The 12500-nt window shown below is 40.3% G+C and overlaps 1 protein-coding gene and 1 long non-coding RNA gene across 2 annotated transcripts in view; one reads left to right on the top strand and one right to left on the bottom strand.

The window, feature by feature from the left end:
• The window catches only part of LOC138014938 (leucine--tRNA ligase, cytoplasmic-like), a 64787-nt gene extending 55002 nt beyond the window's left edge, over positions 1-9785 (top strand). Inside the window, exons 28-36 of the mRNA XM_068861832.1 lie at positions 3802-3964; positions 4257-4325; positions 4524-4664; positions 5103-5321; positions 7737-7841; positions 8170-8274; positions 8386-8595; positions 8987-9053; positions 9307-9785. Coding sequence (XP_068717933.1) covers positions 3802-3964; positions 4257-4325; positions 4524-4664; positions 5103-5321; positions 7737-7841; positions 8170-8274; positions 8386-8595; positions 8987-9053; positions 9307-9374 — 1147 coding nt within the window. The 3' untranslated portion in view covers positions 9375-9785. The remainder of the gene's footprint in view (positions 1-3801; positions 3965-4256; positions 4326-4523; positions 4665-5102; positions 5322-7736; positions 7842-8169; positions 8275-8385; positions 8596-8986; positions 9054-9306) is intronic.
• A 972-nt stretch (positions 9786-10757) lies between these two features.
• LOC138014939 (uncharacterized) overlaps positions 10758-12500 on the bottom strand; it is a 2270-nt gene continuing 527 nt past the window's right edge. Inside the window, exons 2-3 of the long non-coding RNA XR_011125450.1 lie at positions 11868-11950; positions 10758-11017 (exon numbers count right to left, since the gene is read on the bottom strand). This is a non-coding gene — a long non-coding RNA (uncharacterized lncRNA). The remainder of the gene's footprint in view (positions 11018-11867; positions 11951-12500) is intronic.

Here is a 12500-nt window from a genome sequence, read left to right as displayed (position 1 = left end):
TCGCCTGTAGCGCTTCTTTCTGTTTGGGCTTAAGTTTAAGGTTTCCTTGTCCTCTACCCAAAAGAATCTCTTCAAGAATACTCTCGAAATCCATGTTTATTCGGCAAAATCACCCAAAATCACAACAGCGAGTACGAACATGCGCAGTGATAGAAAAGCCCGTATTTCGGGCCTCGCTGGCACTGAGCATGCTCGAAATCGAACTTTACCAGATCTCCCTTCCGTATGACCGTGCGAGATCTGGGTACGAGATTAGGCGACCACGGCACGTCACAAATATTCTAACCTGCGATCAGGCCCATTTTTAGCTTCGCCCATATGTTCTCTTATGTCGTCGCTCGCTAAAATTGGGCCTGTCCAAAAGTCTCTCAAGAATTCCGGACGGTCGGCCAAATTTTGGCCTACCAAACACGTGATCTGATTGGCTGTTGAAACGCCGGAAGTGAAAATGCCATCGTGATTGAGCGGAGCTCTCGCGAAGTCCTCGAGACTAATCCGCCATAAGTAGGCCTTTACACATTCTGCCGGCAGAATTTCGAGCATAATATGGACTCAGGAGCAGAATATATGATTGGGGCATAATCCGAGCAGATTAGGCTATTTTTGGCCATTTTGCATATTCTGGGGCCTGGGAACGAGTCTGAGAGGGAGCTGGGCACGAGCATCAGAGCAAAACAAGATGGCGGAACCAAACCCGCAACCGGTAGAAGTCACTGATAGGCCTTTACACATTTCTGATATGGTTCATTGTTGTCCCAGATTCTTTTTACAAGTTATTACCCATGTTAGTTTTAAGGATTAAATAATGTTGGGTTAGCCTCACCCTGGAAGAGCGATGTAATGTCTTATTTATCATGTTTGAGTATTTTGAACCCAGGAATATCGATTTTTACAGAAGCATAATTCGAGCATGATAGTACTTTTGGAGCATAATCTCGAGCAAAATAGCCTTTTTTGGAGGCAATTCTTTTGAGCAGAATAGCCTTTGTTTCGAGCAGAATGTGTAAAGGCCTAGCCATAAGTGTACGAAAAAATTTGCTGCCATCCGTTCTTACAATGACGTGGACGGTGCAACTTGATTTTATTTGTATAAATGGAGATATGCCATCTGAAACATCTCATTACTTGTCCAGAATCGGGTTTGAATCTCTGGAAAGAGTGAAATTAGCGATTCCGTTGTCGAGCCGTCTGTGGCCATGTGGTTGAAAATACTTTGGCACAAACTTCCCTGATGTTTTGAAAGCTAAATAGCTGGTTCTTTCAAATGGCAATGAAAGCCGATGCATATTGGTTTCCTGGATGAGACAAAGGACATATATATCAACACGAGGGGATGCTGATAAAATCGCAAGTTACACGAATTATGCATGTTTTGAATATCTGTGTATCACTTACTGTACATGACACGGTTTGTTGCACAATTTGGAGTCAAGATTGCTTCATAATATTTCCAGTTGATTGAACTTAAAACTTGCACTCCAGAAAGTAAAATGGCATGTTTCCAGATAGACCAATTGTACAAAAATAAAAGAAACTTTGCGAGTTCATCTTACTGTTCGTACTCCATCAAAAGATTAACTGCCAAATTTATAATTATCATGATTTTACTGCGCGCAACTTCTAGAAATACACTGCAACTGAAGATATTACCCGAAAAAATCACCAAAGAAACCTTCATGGGCAAACACGTTAAAGGAATAATGTATTTCTCCTTTTTTTTGTCTTTAAAAATCTATTGCCAAACCGTCCAACGCCAAAATGCTAGGTTATCTCAATTACAAATTAAGATGTTTAGCTTAAAACGATTGCATATTCGGTGAAGTTCGGAGGAAGAATTACGCCGGCCTTTGCCGCAATATAGTCGTCGAAAAGGTACAGAAAGTAACATTCTCCATGCTGTAAATGTGTTTCTCTCAAATGAAAGCCAACGGTAACTTTCGAATTCGTTTATAATATTCCTCCCACGGTAATCAACTCTGGTCAAGACAAAATAGCGTGACTCTGCCGTCCACGCGTGTATTGGTGTAATGGAAGTAAGTTTGATTGGCCGATGAAGGACATGTCAATCAATCAAAAAAATTAGGCGGAAGGAATATCGAAGAGGAATTTGGTCAGGCGCCACTTTTCGTTTCGCCAACTCCACATTACGTACCACGCGAAACTAAAATAGAGCCTGATCGCAGATTACAAATATTCAAGATGGCGGCCCTCGTGAAATTGGAAAGCCAAAACAAGCGTTTTTGAAATTCACTTTTTTCGGATACGAACGCTTTCTTTGGAAAAAGTTTGAAAATTTTGAATTGCAAACATTATGTTCTGTGGCTTAAAGTTATTTTGTTGTTTTGGTGGAGGTTCCCTTTAAAACCAACCAAAGCGGGAACATACAAAATGTCAACAAGAGTGAATTGATCCTCGCATTCACCGGGACAATTTGTTGGACTCACGTGGCCATTGTAGGCCATTTTACAGTTGTTTGCTCAGTGACCTGGCCTGTGAGTGGCTGTGATCTTGTATTGAAACAGACCTCACTGCTTTTATCATGTAAATTGTGTTGTTGTAATTCTAATTAGAAATATTAAATATTATTATATGGCTTGTGTTTGCAGCCGATATAACGCACGCTCTGATTGGCTAATTGTGACTGAATTGTAGGGCATTATTCTCCCGTAATGCCCACGGGCCGATTACGGGCTTGCAAAAACAAAGCAAAAGGTAATTAAAAAGCCACATAATAAACTACTTACTAACCGAGCTAGCTCAAGCCGTACTGGGGAATATTGGCCCTCGGTCGTTTTTGTACGGACCTCGCTGCGCTCGGTCCGTACTGCCACGACCTCGGGCCAATATTCCCCAGTACGGCCCTCGCGCTCGGTTAGTAAGAAGTTATTATTAAATATTTCTACTTGTACATATTATAATTATTACATAATTTTAATCATTTCTTTATTAATTATTGTAATTAGATTTACTATTTTATTTCATTTTGTAAAGCGCTTTTGATCTTTCATTGTAAAAAGCGCTATAGAAATATTAAGTGTTATTTATTACTATTAGTTTACATTAACATTAGAAAAGCACAAAGGTTTGTATCAAACCAGTGTCACCGGCAGCCTCGCTTCCATTCTTAGGCCAGGTAACTTAGCTACAACTGTAAAATGGTCTATTGTCCAGGTAAGTATGATGAATTTAATTAATGATATTTACCCAAGAAGCTCCACTGACGAGAAAGTGGTTTTCAGGGAGGTGCTGCATCCGATCGAATTGGAATTTAGAAATGTTGGTTTACAAGTGATGATCACTTTTTTCTTTCGGTCACAACCCGCACTTCAGATACATACATGCAATTCATTTATCGAGTCCTTTCGCGGGAACACATAAGTCCAACTAATTGACTTGCTCCCAATCGAGTGGCTTCATTCGTCAGTTGGCAAAGCATTTTATCGGCATAGCAGAGGTTATGACTTGGAGTTCGAATCCTGTCGACGCCTCCTGAATTTCTCAGATGTCTATAAGTGACAATTGCTTGAATGGGCTCTTTGCATAATATTGTCACATGATACAAAATCCGCCATACTGGATGACAAAAGGTATGCAACAGCCTCTGAAACAAAGCGTGACTTTTCTTTGTTTTGGATGCCCCAGTGCGTAGCTTGCCATCCAGCAGGGAAGATTTTATGCCATGTGACAGTTTCATGCAAAGGGCCCATTGTCCATATTATAACTGCTAGGATCACTTCATGACACTCTTCGTCTATTATAACCCACACTTTAAATACATACATTCATTTCTTTCATTTGCAGTTGCATAAACAAAGCCATCAAAGAAACAGATGCTAACTACAAGGGCATGATGTTCCGAGAGGCTCTTAAAACAGGTTTCTACGAACTGCAAGCAGCGAGAGATCGATACCGAGAGAATTGTATGACAGGAATGCAGAGAGACCTTGTTTTCAGGTTTATTGAGGTGAGTATCACGAAATCTACTGTAAATGCTATGTTAATCATCCAAACGCTATAACCAGCGCATATTGGTACTATGGGTTTCAATTCAGTCCGAGCTTTGGTTTATGTCAACTGGAGTTTCTGATTCCCTTTTGTGCTAGAGTTGTTATGTATTTGTCGTGAAGTGTCGAGCCAGATTCTGGCGGATCTACTTTTGGCACAAGCATTCTATGGTGCTTGGATTATGTGGATTTTCTAAACAAGGCTTCTGTCCCTTCGCATTACATTTATACTTGGTATTTTCTTTGTTTTAGGTACAAACGCTGCTTCTTTCACCAATCTGTCCTCATCTCGCTGAGCACCTTTGGGAACTGTTGGGAAAGGTAGATTTTAGTGCCTCTTTTGTGACGATCTGCTTAGAGCGCGTTTCCACCAACACTTTTGTTTTCGCTTCGGAGTATAATTTTCCCTGTGGGAGCATTGCGAATTTTACATCACAATTGTAGGAGTTGTCAAGACGTTCGGTCTTTCAATGGCCTATTTGCATTCCCAAATGAAGTATTGGTATTTTTTTCTTGTAGAGCGGAAGCATTATGAATGCCTCTTGGCCGGTTGCAGGAAACGTCGAACAGCCGCTGTTAAAGTCAGCGGATTACCTAACAGGATGTGCGCACGAATTCCGTGTGCGAATCAAGGCCATGATGAATCCCAAGGGAAAAAAGGTAAGTGGTCTTCACCATCATTCTGGAAAAAAGCAACTTACGGCGAGAATTTTAGGCACACGTGAAATTAAAAATCATCCATAACCTTTGTGGGAATCTAAGAGTTACACTTGTTCTACCAAATGAGCAAGTCAAAGGAATTGAAATTTGCAGTGTAGAGCGCCGAACAGGTGGCCCCATTCTCAGAACGCTCGTTTGTGACATCTGTAAAACGTTCAAGTAAAAAGCCCGCACTGTCCCCTCTTTTGACATTGTGCCGAGCATCTCTTCCGACTTAAACCGTACCCTAAACTATAGAGATGCCTCTAAGTGTGAAAACATGGGCGGTCAATGCTTCATGTGAGTTGCAGTATCTTGAAAATTGGTCGAGTTCCAATATTCTTAGTAGTTTAATGGAAGGATATATGTGACAATATTTTGTAATAATTCCGTCGACAGAAAGATGCAGCACCTCCAGTAAAACCAACCCTTGGAATCATTTATGTGGCCAGTGCTTATCCTCCATGGCAACACGCCACTCTGAACACCCTCAAGGAGATGTACAATGAACTGGGAGGAAATTTCCCCGATAACAGGGATATCATGAACCGGATGAAAGCTGTACCGGAAGTGAAAAGCGCCATGAAAAAGCTGATGCCATTTGTTCAACATGTCAAGGTACGGATGCGAACTTAAGAAAAAACTCCGAGAGACTTGAATTGGACGTTCATATTAGTTAAAATGCCGGCTGAGCAAGCTTGTACAACCTTAAAGATTTCAAATAAAAGTTAAAGAGAGCCTTCCATTCATTACAATTTTAGTGATATTAAACTGGGCCCGGTTTTTCGAAAGCCGATTAACTTGATCCAGGATTAGCGTAAACTTAACAAATTGATGTCAGTTTTTCATGCGTCTGTCCTGTTATTGATCATGAATTGCGTCATAACATTGTCAAAGTAGCTGTGGAGCCGAGTGGATCCGCAGACTACTTTGACCATGCTATGACGAAATACATGATCAATAACGGGACAGACGCATGAAAAACTGACATCAATTTGTTTTTTACAATAACAAAAAGGCAGAGGGGTCAAAATTAAGTGAAAACACGAGAAGAAAGCGAGACAAAAATGCGAGAAACTTCAATCTGATGCGAGCATTATGGCGTCATTTCTGGGTTGCCAAACCCAGGCGGAATCTGCGTTTCATTTGTTAGTTTTATTTTATTCGTTTTTTTTTTTCCGTGTCGGTAAAAGTCTTGCCTGTCACTCCCCTGCTAAGTGGTGTCTTTGTGCATAGAGCCTTCTGCGCGTATTTTCTTAGGATCGAGAGGGTAGTGGGAAATGCGTAGATTTCTCTGGTGGACACAGTAGAATGATTAACTTAACCGGCAATGGCGTCGAAAGTCATGTAACGCGAATGGCGTTTTAGTGGATCTTTAAACAAAATATGCCCTTATGGAGTTCAATAATGGAAAGTCAATTGGATACCGAACAAGACACGCGCTGAAAAAAAAAATGTGGAGTCTTAAAAGGGACGAGTAATGGACTTCTAACCCAAAAACATTGACATAGTAACAAACTTCGTATTCATTAAACATTTCTTCTGCTTTTGTGCTTGTCAGCATTGTGATTTGCGATAATTCGTTTTTGTATCTCATGAATGTTCAGATTTTCAATTACATGGCCGCTCAACCTCGCGATTGTGTAAATAGTTCACCCTGAAGTCAAAATAGATACGTCCTCAGGAACCCGACAAAGAAGGCTTCCTGACCCGACAGATGAAATGTAAATATTCAGTTAAATATTACAACAAAATTAAAAAACCAAAGACGTTGTTTTACTCTGAAAACGACCAACGATTAACATGCTTTCCCGTAGTTCATTCAGTTGACACAAGGTGATCACATGCACCTTTATGGTTGCCTAGCACGTGATCAATTTCTTCCTTTTGACAAAACATCATAAAAGTCAGAGACTGCAGAAATCTTCGTCTTTTTACGATCGATTGTCATTAATCTTTCGATGAGAATTCGATTCAGAGCTATATATAAAAACTGTTGTTTTTTTCCCTTATCTGAGAAGAAACGAGTGAATTTTACTCAAGAGCGTGTTTTGTTATCTTTAAACTGAATTACCAAAGCTTAAAAAACTAGAAGACCTCAAAATGGGACAGGATATTACAAAATAATTAAAGGTGTGAACGTGTGAGCCAAAGGGCCTCTGCTGGCGCGACATGTGGGTGGCCCTCATGGTCTTAATCACCCACCACTTGAAAATATTAACTGGAACCCTGCAGTTCAATACCACCCAATTCAGTGCCTTCTGTTTTTGTGTAACACGTACCACAGGCAACCCAGTGTACGCTTTTATGGAGCGTCTTGTTATCTCATGAATTATAAATTTGTGTCTGTCCGCTTATTGACAATAAAAATTAGCCAATGAGCGCGCGAAAATTTTTGCAGTCATTGTAAAATTATGTTTCCTGTTTTCAACTTTTTGGTGAAAGTTTGGTTTGGTTATTTTTGTTTTTCAAGATTGACTTCTTCTATTGTAAAGTTTTGCCGAATATTACCGTTGAACAGCATTTGGAAGTAGAGAAATAAACTCCTTCGTTGATTTTTAATCAGGGATTAGCGTTAATCGGCTTTTGAACAACCGTGCCATGATGTTCATCTCTTTGCGTGCAGACTCGTGGAGATTTTTAAAGACGGGAAAACAGGATCTCATTTCTTTTTATTCTCGAGTGACTGCAGTCTTGTGGTCGTCGAAAGTAATGAACTTTTATTTAAGTGTCAAGTCTTCTAGTGATGGAGCACTAATTGGGGACACTACATGGAAATAATCAAACGCAGAGGGGAAAACCGGATTACTTGGGAAACCTCTCCAAGTAAAACTCAATCCACATATGATGCCGAGTTTGGCAATCGGACCCGGGGCCACCGTGACGTTAGCAGTAGGTCAGTTCTCTCACCACGCAAGGATCAAGGACTCTAGGGGCTAATGAGGCTCTCTCTAGTTCAAGGAAAACTTTGGTCACTCGTTAAAAACCAGTAAGTTGAAATAATATTGCTTCATGACATGATCATATCTACAGGAATGTGTGGAACGCGACGGCCCGTCGGCCTTGGAGACAACTCTACAATTTGATGAAAGACAAGTACTTGAGGAAAACAAACCATTCCTTCGCAAAGCTCTGGAGGTATCTTTTTTAGGAACATTTTCATGATGAATCTCTTTTACAGTTTTGTTTCAATGATAAGAAGTGGATGGGTATGGAATTTTAAGTGTTTTCTGTTAAATATTGAAATTAACTTAACGATTTCTTTAATTTAGGTTTATAATGCTTAGTGATTGGCCCATAAATCTCGCGCTACATTTTCAGCCTATCAGCGCCTAGCGCCGGCGGCACGGAAGTGGCTTTGCGTCCTGATTGGCTCATTTGATAGGTTAAGCCGGAACAATTCAATTCCTCAGTGCTTAATTTCAAAGTGTTAACAATAACGACAACACTTTTTCTTTGTTTTCAGCTCGTGAAAATTGAAATCAAGCCATCGAGTGAAGCAGACAATCGAATACAAGAAGACTGTGCTCCAGGAAAACCATTCTCTGTCTTTACAACGGCTGAAAATTCGGTTGGTTTGTTTGTCGTACAGCTGTGGTTTCAGTATTTCTACTAAAGTTTACCAGTGAAAATGGTATGGCAAGTAACCTTCATCTCTGCTTGAACCTTATTTTTTTTCCAGACAAGCAATACGAATGGTGTAAACAGTACAACAGAAGCCTCTCCCCTCCCGGCTGAAAATCAAATCACCCCCTCCCCTGTGTGTCGATTTGTAAATGTCAAGCTCTGTGGAGTTAAACCTACTCAAAGCGCCAAGGGAGATGAAGCCACAGTGCTGCTAGAAAATCCACAGGGAGAGCACCTGATGAACTTAGCCCTGCTTACTCGGGAGGTAAGTTGTTTTCTTGCGACCGAGAAGTGTAAGCATTCTTCCATTATTTGCACCAGTATCAAAGGTCCAAGGATCCCGGAGACACAAGGGCAGTCATTCTGAACGGGACGATAAAATTACGGACAGCATCTGGAAGGGCGAGATTTTAAGAGACGTCCGAGACGAATCCCATGAAGCCGCGATCTCATTCAAAGAATACTTCCAGACCAAACTAAAAACATTTTCAAACTGGGCGGAATTTTAACATTTATTTTATGTTTGCGTCAGAAGTCAGAAGGATATGCTGCTGGCCACCGTCCATTAAGCAAAACAAACATTGTGTATCGCCCACTGATGAAAATTGAAAAAGAGAGCTGTTAATTAATTCCTTTTTGTTTCCTTGTTTTTTAAGATTGAGGCTGTGTTTGGATTGAGAGGAAGGAAAATTGCACTTTCAGCATCGCCTGGTTGCGACGCAGGTAAGCACCCACTGACCAGTGCCACACGTGGAGTACCCAAGGCATGAATCAACCATGCAGTGTTGGATTATGAAAACTACTTTTGCAATCCTGATACAACCCCTCCCCCTCGCCAATGTTGTTTATGGTATGAGAGAGGGGATAGAAGGATGGATAGCGGGCTTGACCGCTGAAAAATGCTCCCTTGTGCGTCGCCTCGCGGTATGAAAGAATGCCTTTACGATAATTATTGTCAAATCTTTTCTGATTTTAGAATTGACAGAACAAGACGTCATGCAATACAGCGGGCGGTGTCTGTACGCTTTTATTCCAAAGAAATGAAGCACCTGAAATGCGTCATTGACCATCATGGTTATCGAGTCTTTAACAACGAATTGAAATTAATGGAACGGTTCCAACTGCAATATAAAACCTGTCATCTTTGCTACTTGTGCATGAGAGTAAGTTCTTGTCTCTGTGAAGTTGCTATCTCCCTCTTTTCAAGAAGCCGCACTTTTCGAAGGGTGATTGCCACTCGTTGCGGAATCGTATTGAGCGGTTTTTGCCGTCTTTAAGCCTGGTTTACGTACGGCCTACAGTCGCACAAGGCATTTCCGCAGTTATAGAGGATTGTTTTCGACTGGAATGAGCGGTTTCTTTGTGGCTACATCTTATATTTTAAAACAGAGCGGAAACTTTTACATTTCTAGTTTTCAGCAAGAATTTAAGAAAAAAAATATATAATTCAATGAGTATAGACTTCTCCAATTGTTGACCTTTGTGTTAAGAAAAAGGCAACCTGCCCATCTAATGTAACTAAAAATAGTAATTAAAAATTCCTGTCACAAATTACTGGAAGAATCAATGGAAACAGTCATAGCATAAAGTGGGACATTGTTTATCATTTAAAATAATAACTAAAAATGTTGGTACCCTGAAACTGTCACTCTTCGTACTCTAAGTAAACAAAACGAAGGCTAAGTCCATCATAAATACTTCAGTTTCATTCGACAGCCTTCATCCAGAAGGGACATCGAACAATTTGTTAACTCTAAAGAGAACTCCATCTTCTTATATTCTTCAGTTTTACCCCTTAGTGGCGCCATTGTTATTACTCGGAATACCTGAAAGGTATCCGAGTTATAATCTGGGCAGGATGGACAATAGAATTACGAGGCAGTGATTTCATTGGTTAAAAAGCAATGTACTACACCCCTATGAGCAATACATTTGACCTCCCTCTGTGGCAAAACAACTGCAACTGCGATGCAACAATAACAAATAAACAGCCGCGAAGGAGAAGATTTCCGATAGCGAGACTTGAAACAGCACCTCGTTGTACAGAATTCGATAAAAATCCGAATTTATAACCTGCAGTGGAGCAACCAAATGATGGGTTCTATGTTGGGGCTACAGTATGACTCATTTAATTTCGTTTGCTGATTCAAAGCCCATGTTCCACGAGATGGCAAATGACGCAATGCAGCTAAAATGTGAAAATGCTGGATTCAGCCTTCTGGAAATGTTATGAAAAAGATATTTATTCTAATTTTGCCTGTTGACAACATGACGAAAATCGCCAGTATAGAGCTTCCAGCAACGGTATGTTATAAGTGGCCGAATTTTCTTAGTTTCTTTCTGCCTCAGCTGTTCTTTGTACGAACATCATGCGCCAATGTCTATTTCTTGTTTTTAACTTATAGTTTCATGATCTTCATGTAGCTTCCTAGAGCTGGAGGTCACCCGCCGCATCATTCACTACAATGTTAATCTGGAACCTTTGCAGCTGTAAACCGGCTTTCACCAACCCATATCAAGACTTGATTACATGAATAGGATTTCACACGTTTTCTGTGTTGCTACACTAGTGTTTCACCCGCCTTTGCCTCACCGGCTGCTTTCACTTGAAACCAGTTTGTCTGATGTCACGCTACATGCTAACAAAATAGACGTAACGCCCACGTTATTTCCATTCCAACAACCTGCTACAAAACATATTATCCCTAATTAGCTATTTCATCAGTTGAAGGAAAAGGATAAAACATGGACCCTTGCACTGTTATTTTCAAGGAGTAGATTTAACTCCAAAAAGGGAGTTAAAAAAAAGGTACAAAACCACTCCATTTTTGGAGTAAAATTCACTCCGGAAATGCTTACTCCGTTTTTGGAGTAAAATGTACTCCTATATCTTTTACTCTTTTGTTGGGGTAAAAATTTACTCCAGTATTGTTTACCCCTCCTGTGGTGTAAAATTCACTCCAATACAAGAGTAAATTTTATCCTTCTATTGGAGTGAATTGAACTCTTTAAATGGAGTTCAATTTACCCTTGACAGAGTTAAATTAACTCCAAAACTGGGGTGAGACAAAAAGGTACAAAACCACTCCTTTTCAAGAGTAAAATTTACCCTCTTAAACTTTACTCCCCTTGTCAGAGTAATATTTACTCTTTCTACAGAACACATTCACCCTCACTGGATCTACTGTACCTTCATTTATAGTCAGATTTCTCATAAAACCATGAAAAGTTCATTTTTTTTAAATATTATGTAAAGAAAAGACCAGGTTTACAATGAAGCATCTAATACTGGTAATTTTAATCATAAGATTGCAAAGAATGCACATCGATATGCATGATAAATACAATCTGTATACACATACAAAGACATAACAGGAACCGTACTGAAGTTCGTTCACATCGGTGATCATCTTGCCTGTTTCAGCGTTAAAAACGTAACGTACGGCGCCAGTCGAAAGTTCGAGCTTGTTTGACAACTCTGCCAGCAGAGCGTCGAATTCTTTATATCGTTCAGGAGAAATACTAGGAGTTACTTACCTTCGGCCGGCGCCCGAGTGATCCTTTCCGCTCCACTCCTAGTGGTTCTTTATCAGTTTGCTAATGCGTTTAGGCCTAAGACTCTGTCCAAGGAAACAAAAATAATAGCGTTATATTGTATTCTAAACTGGTGAGGGCCCAAACACACCTGCACGCTTAAAATTAAGGCCAGCCAGTGTTAGTTTGATGACCGCGAATAATATTTTGACTTGTTCTGGCCATAGAACCCCGCATCGTGATTGGTGGATTGGACATCAAGACAATAAAAATTTACTCCAACCAATCAGAGTTCGTTAGTGACAAAATATATGTACAGAATGGTTAACTGGCTCAAACTTCGGTTTCTTTTTCAAGCTCAGTTGCAGAAAAAAAATAATAAAAGATTGCACGAAAATGGGGCGAACTCGATCTACTTTGGTAAACTGTGGGGCGAACTCGGTTGTATAGGGGGCGAACTTCAACGGGGCGAACTCGCTACGGGGCGAAACCACCGTAATTCGCCGTGGATCGGCTTTGATTTCAGACGTCGAACGTTTCATGTGCCGAACTTCATGATCATGCATAAACCATGTTTTACCTTCTACATGAAAATCGCTGACAAAATCAATTGGTTTTCTTGGTAATGGCTTTGGA

The sequence above is a fragment of the Montipora capricornis genome, chromosome 9 (assembly GCF_036669925.1).
Source record: "Montipora capricornis isolate CH-2021 chromosome 9, ASM3666992v2, whole genome shotgun sequence".
Lineage (NCBI taxonomy): Eukaryota > Metazoa > Cnidaria > Anthozoa > Scleractinia > Acroporidae > Montipora > Montipora capricornis.
The sequence above is the reverse complement of the archived record's forward strand: the minus strand, read 5'-3'. Positions and strand labels throughout refer to the sequence as shown.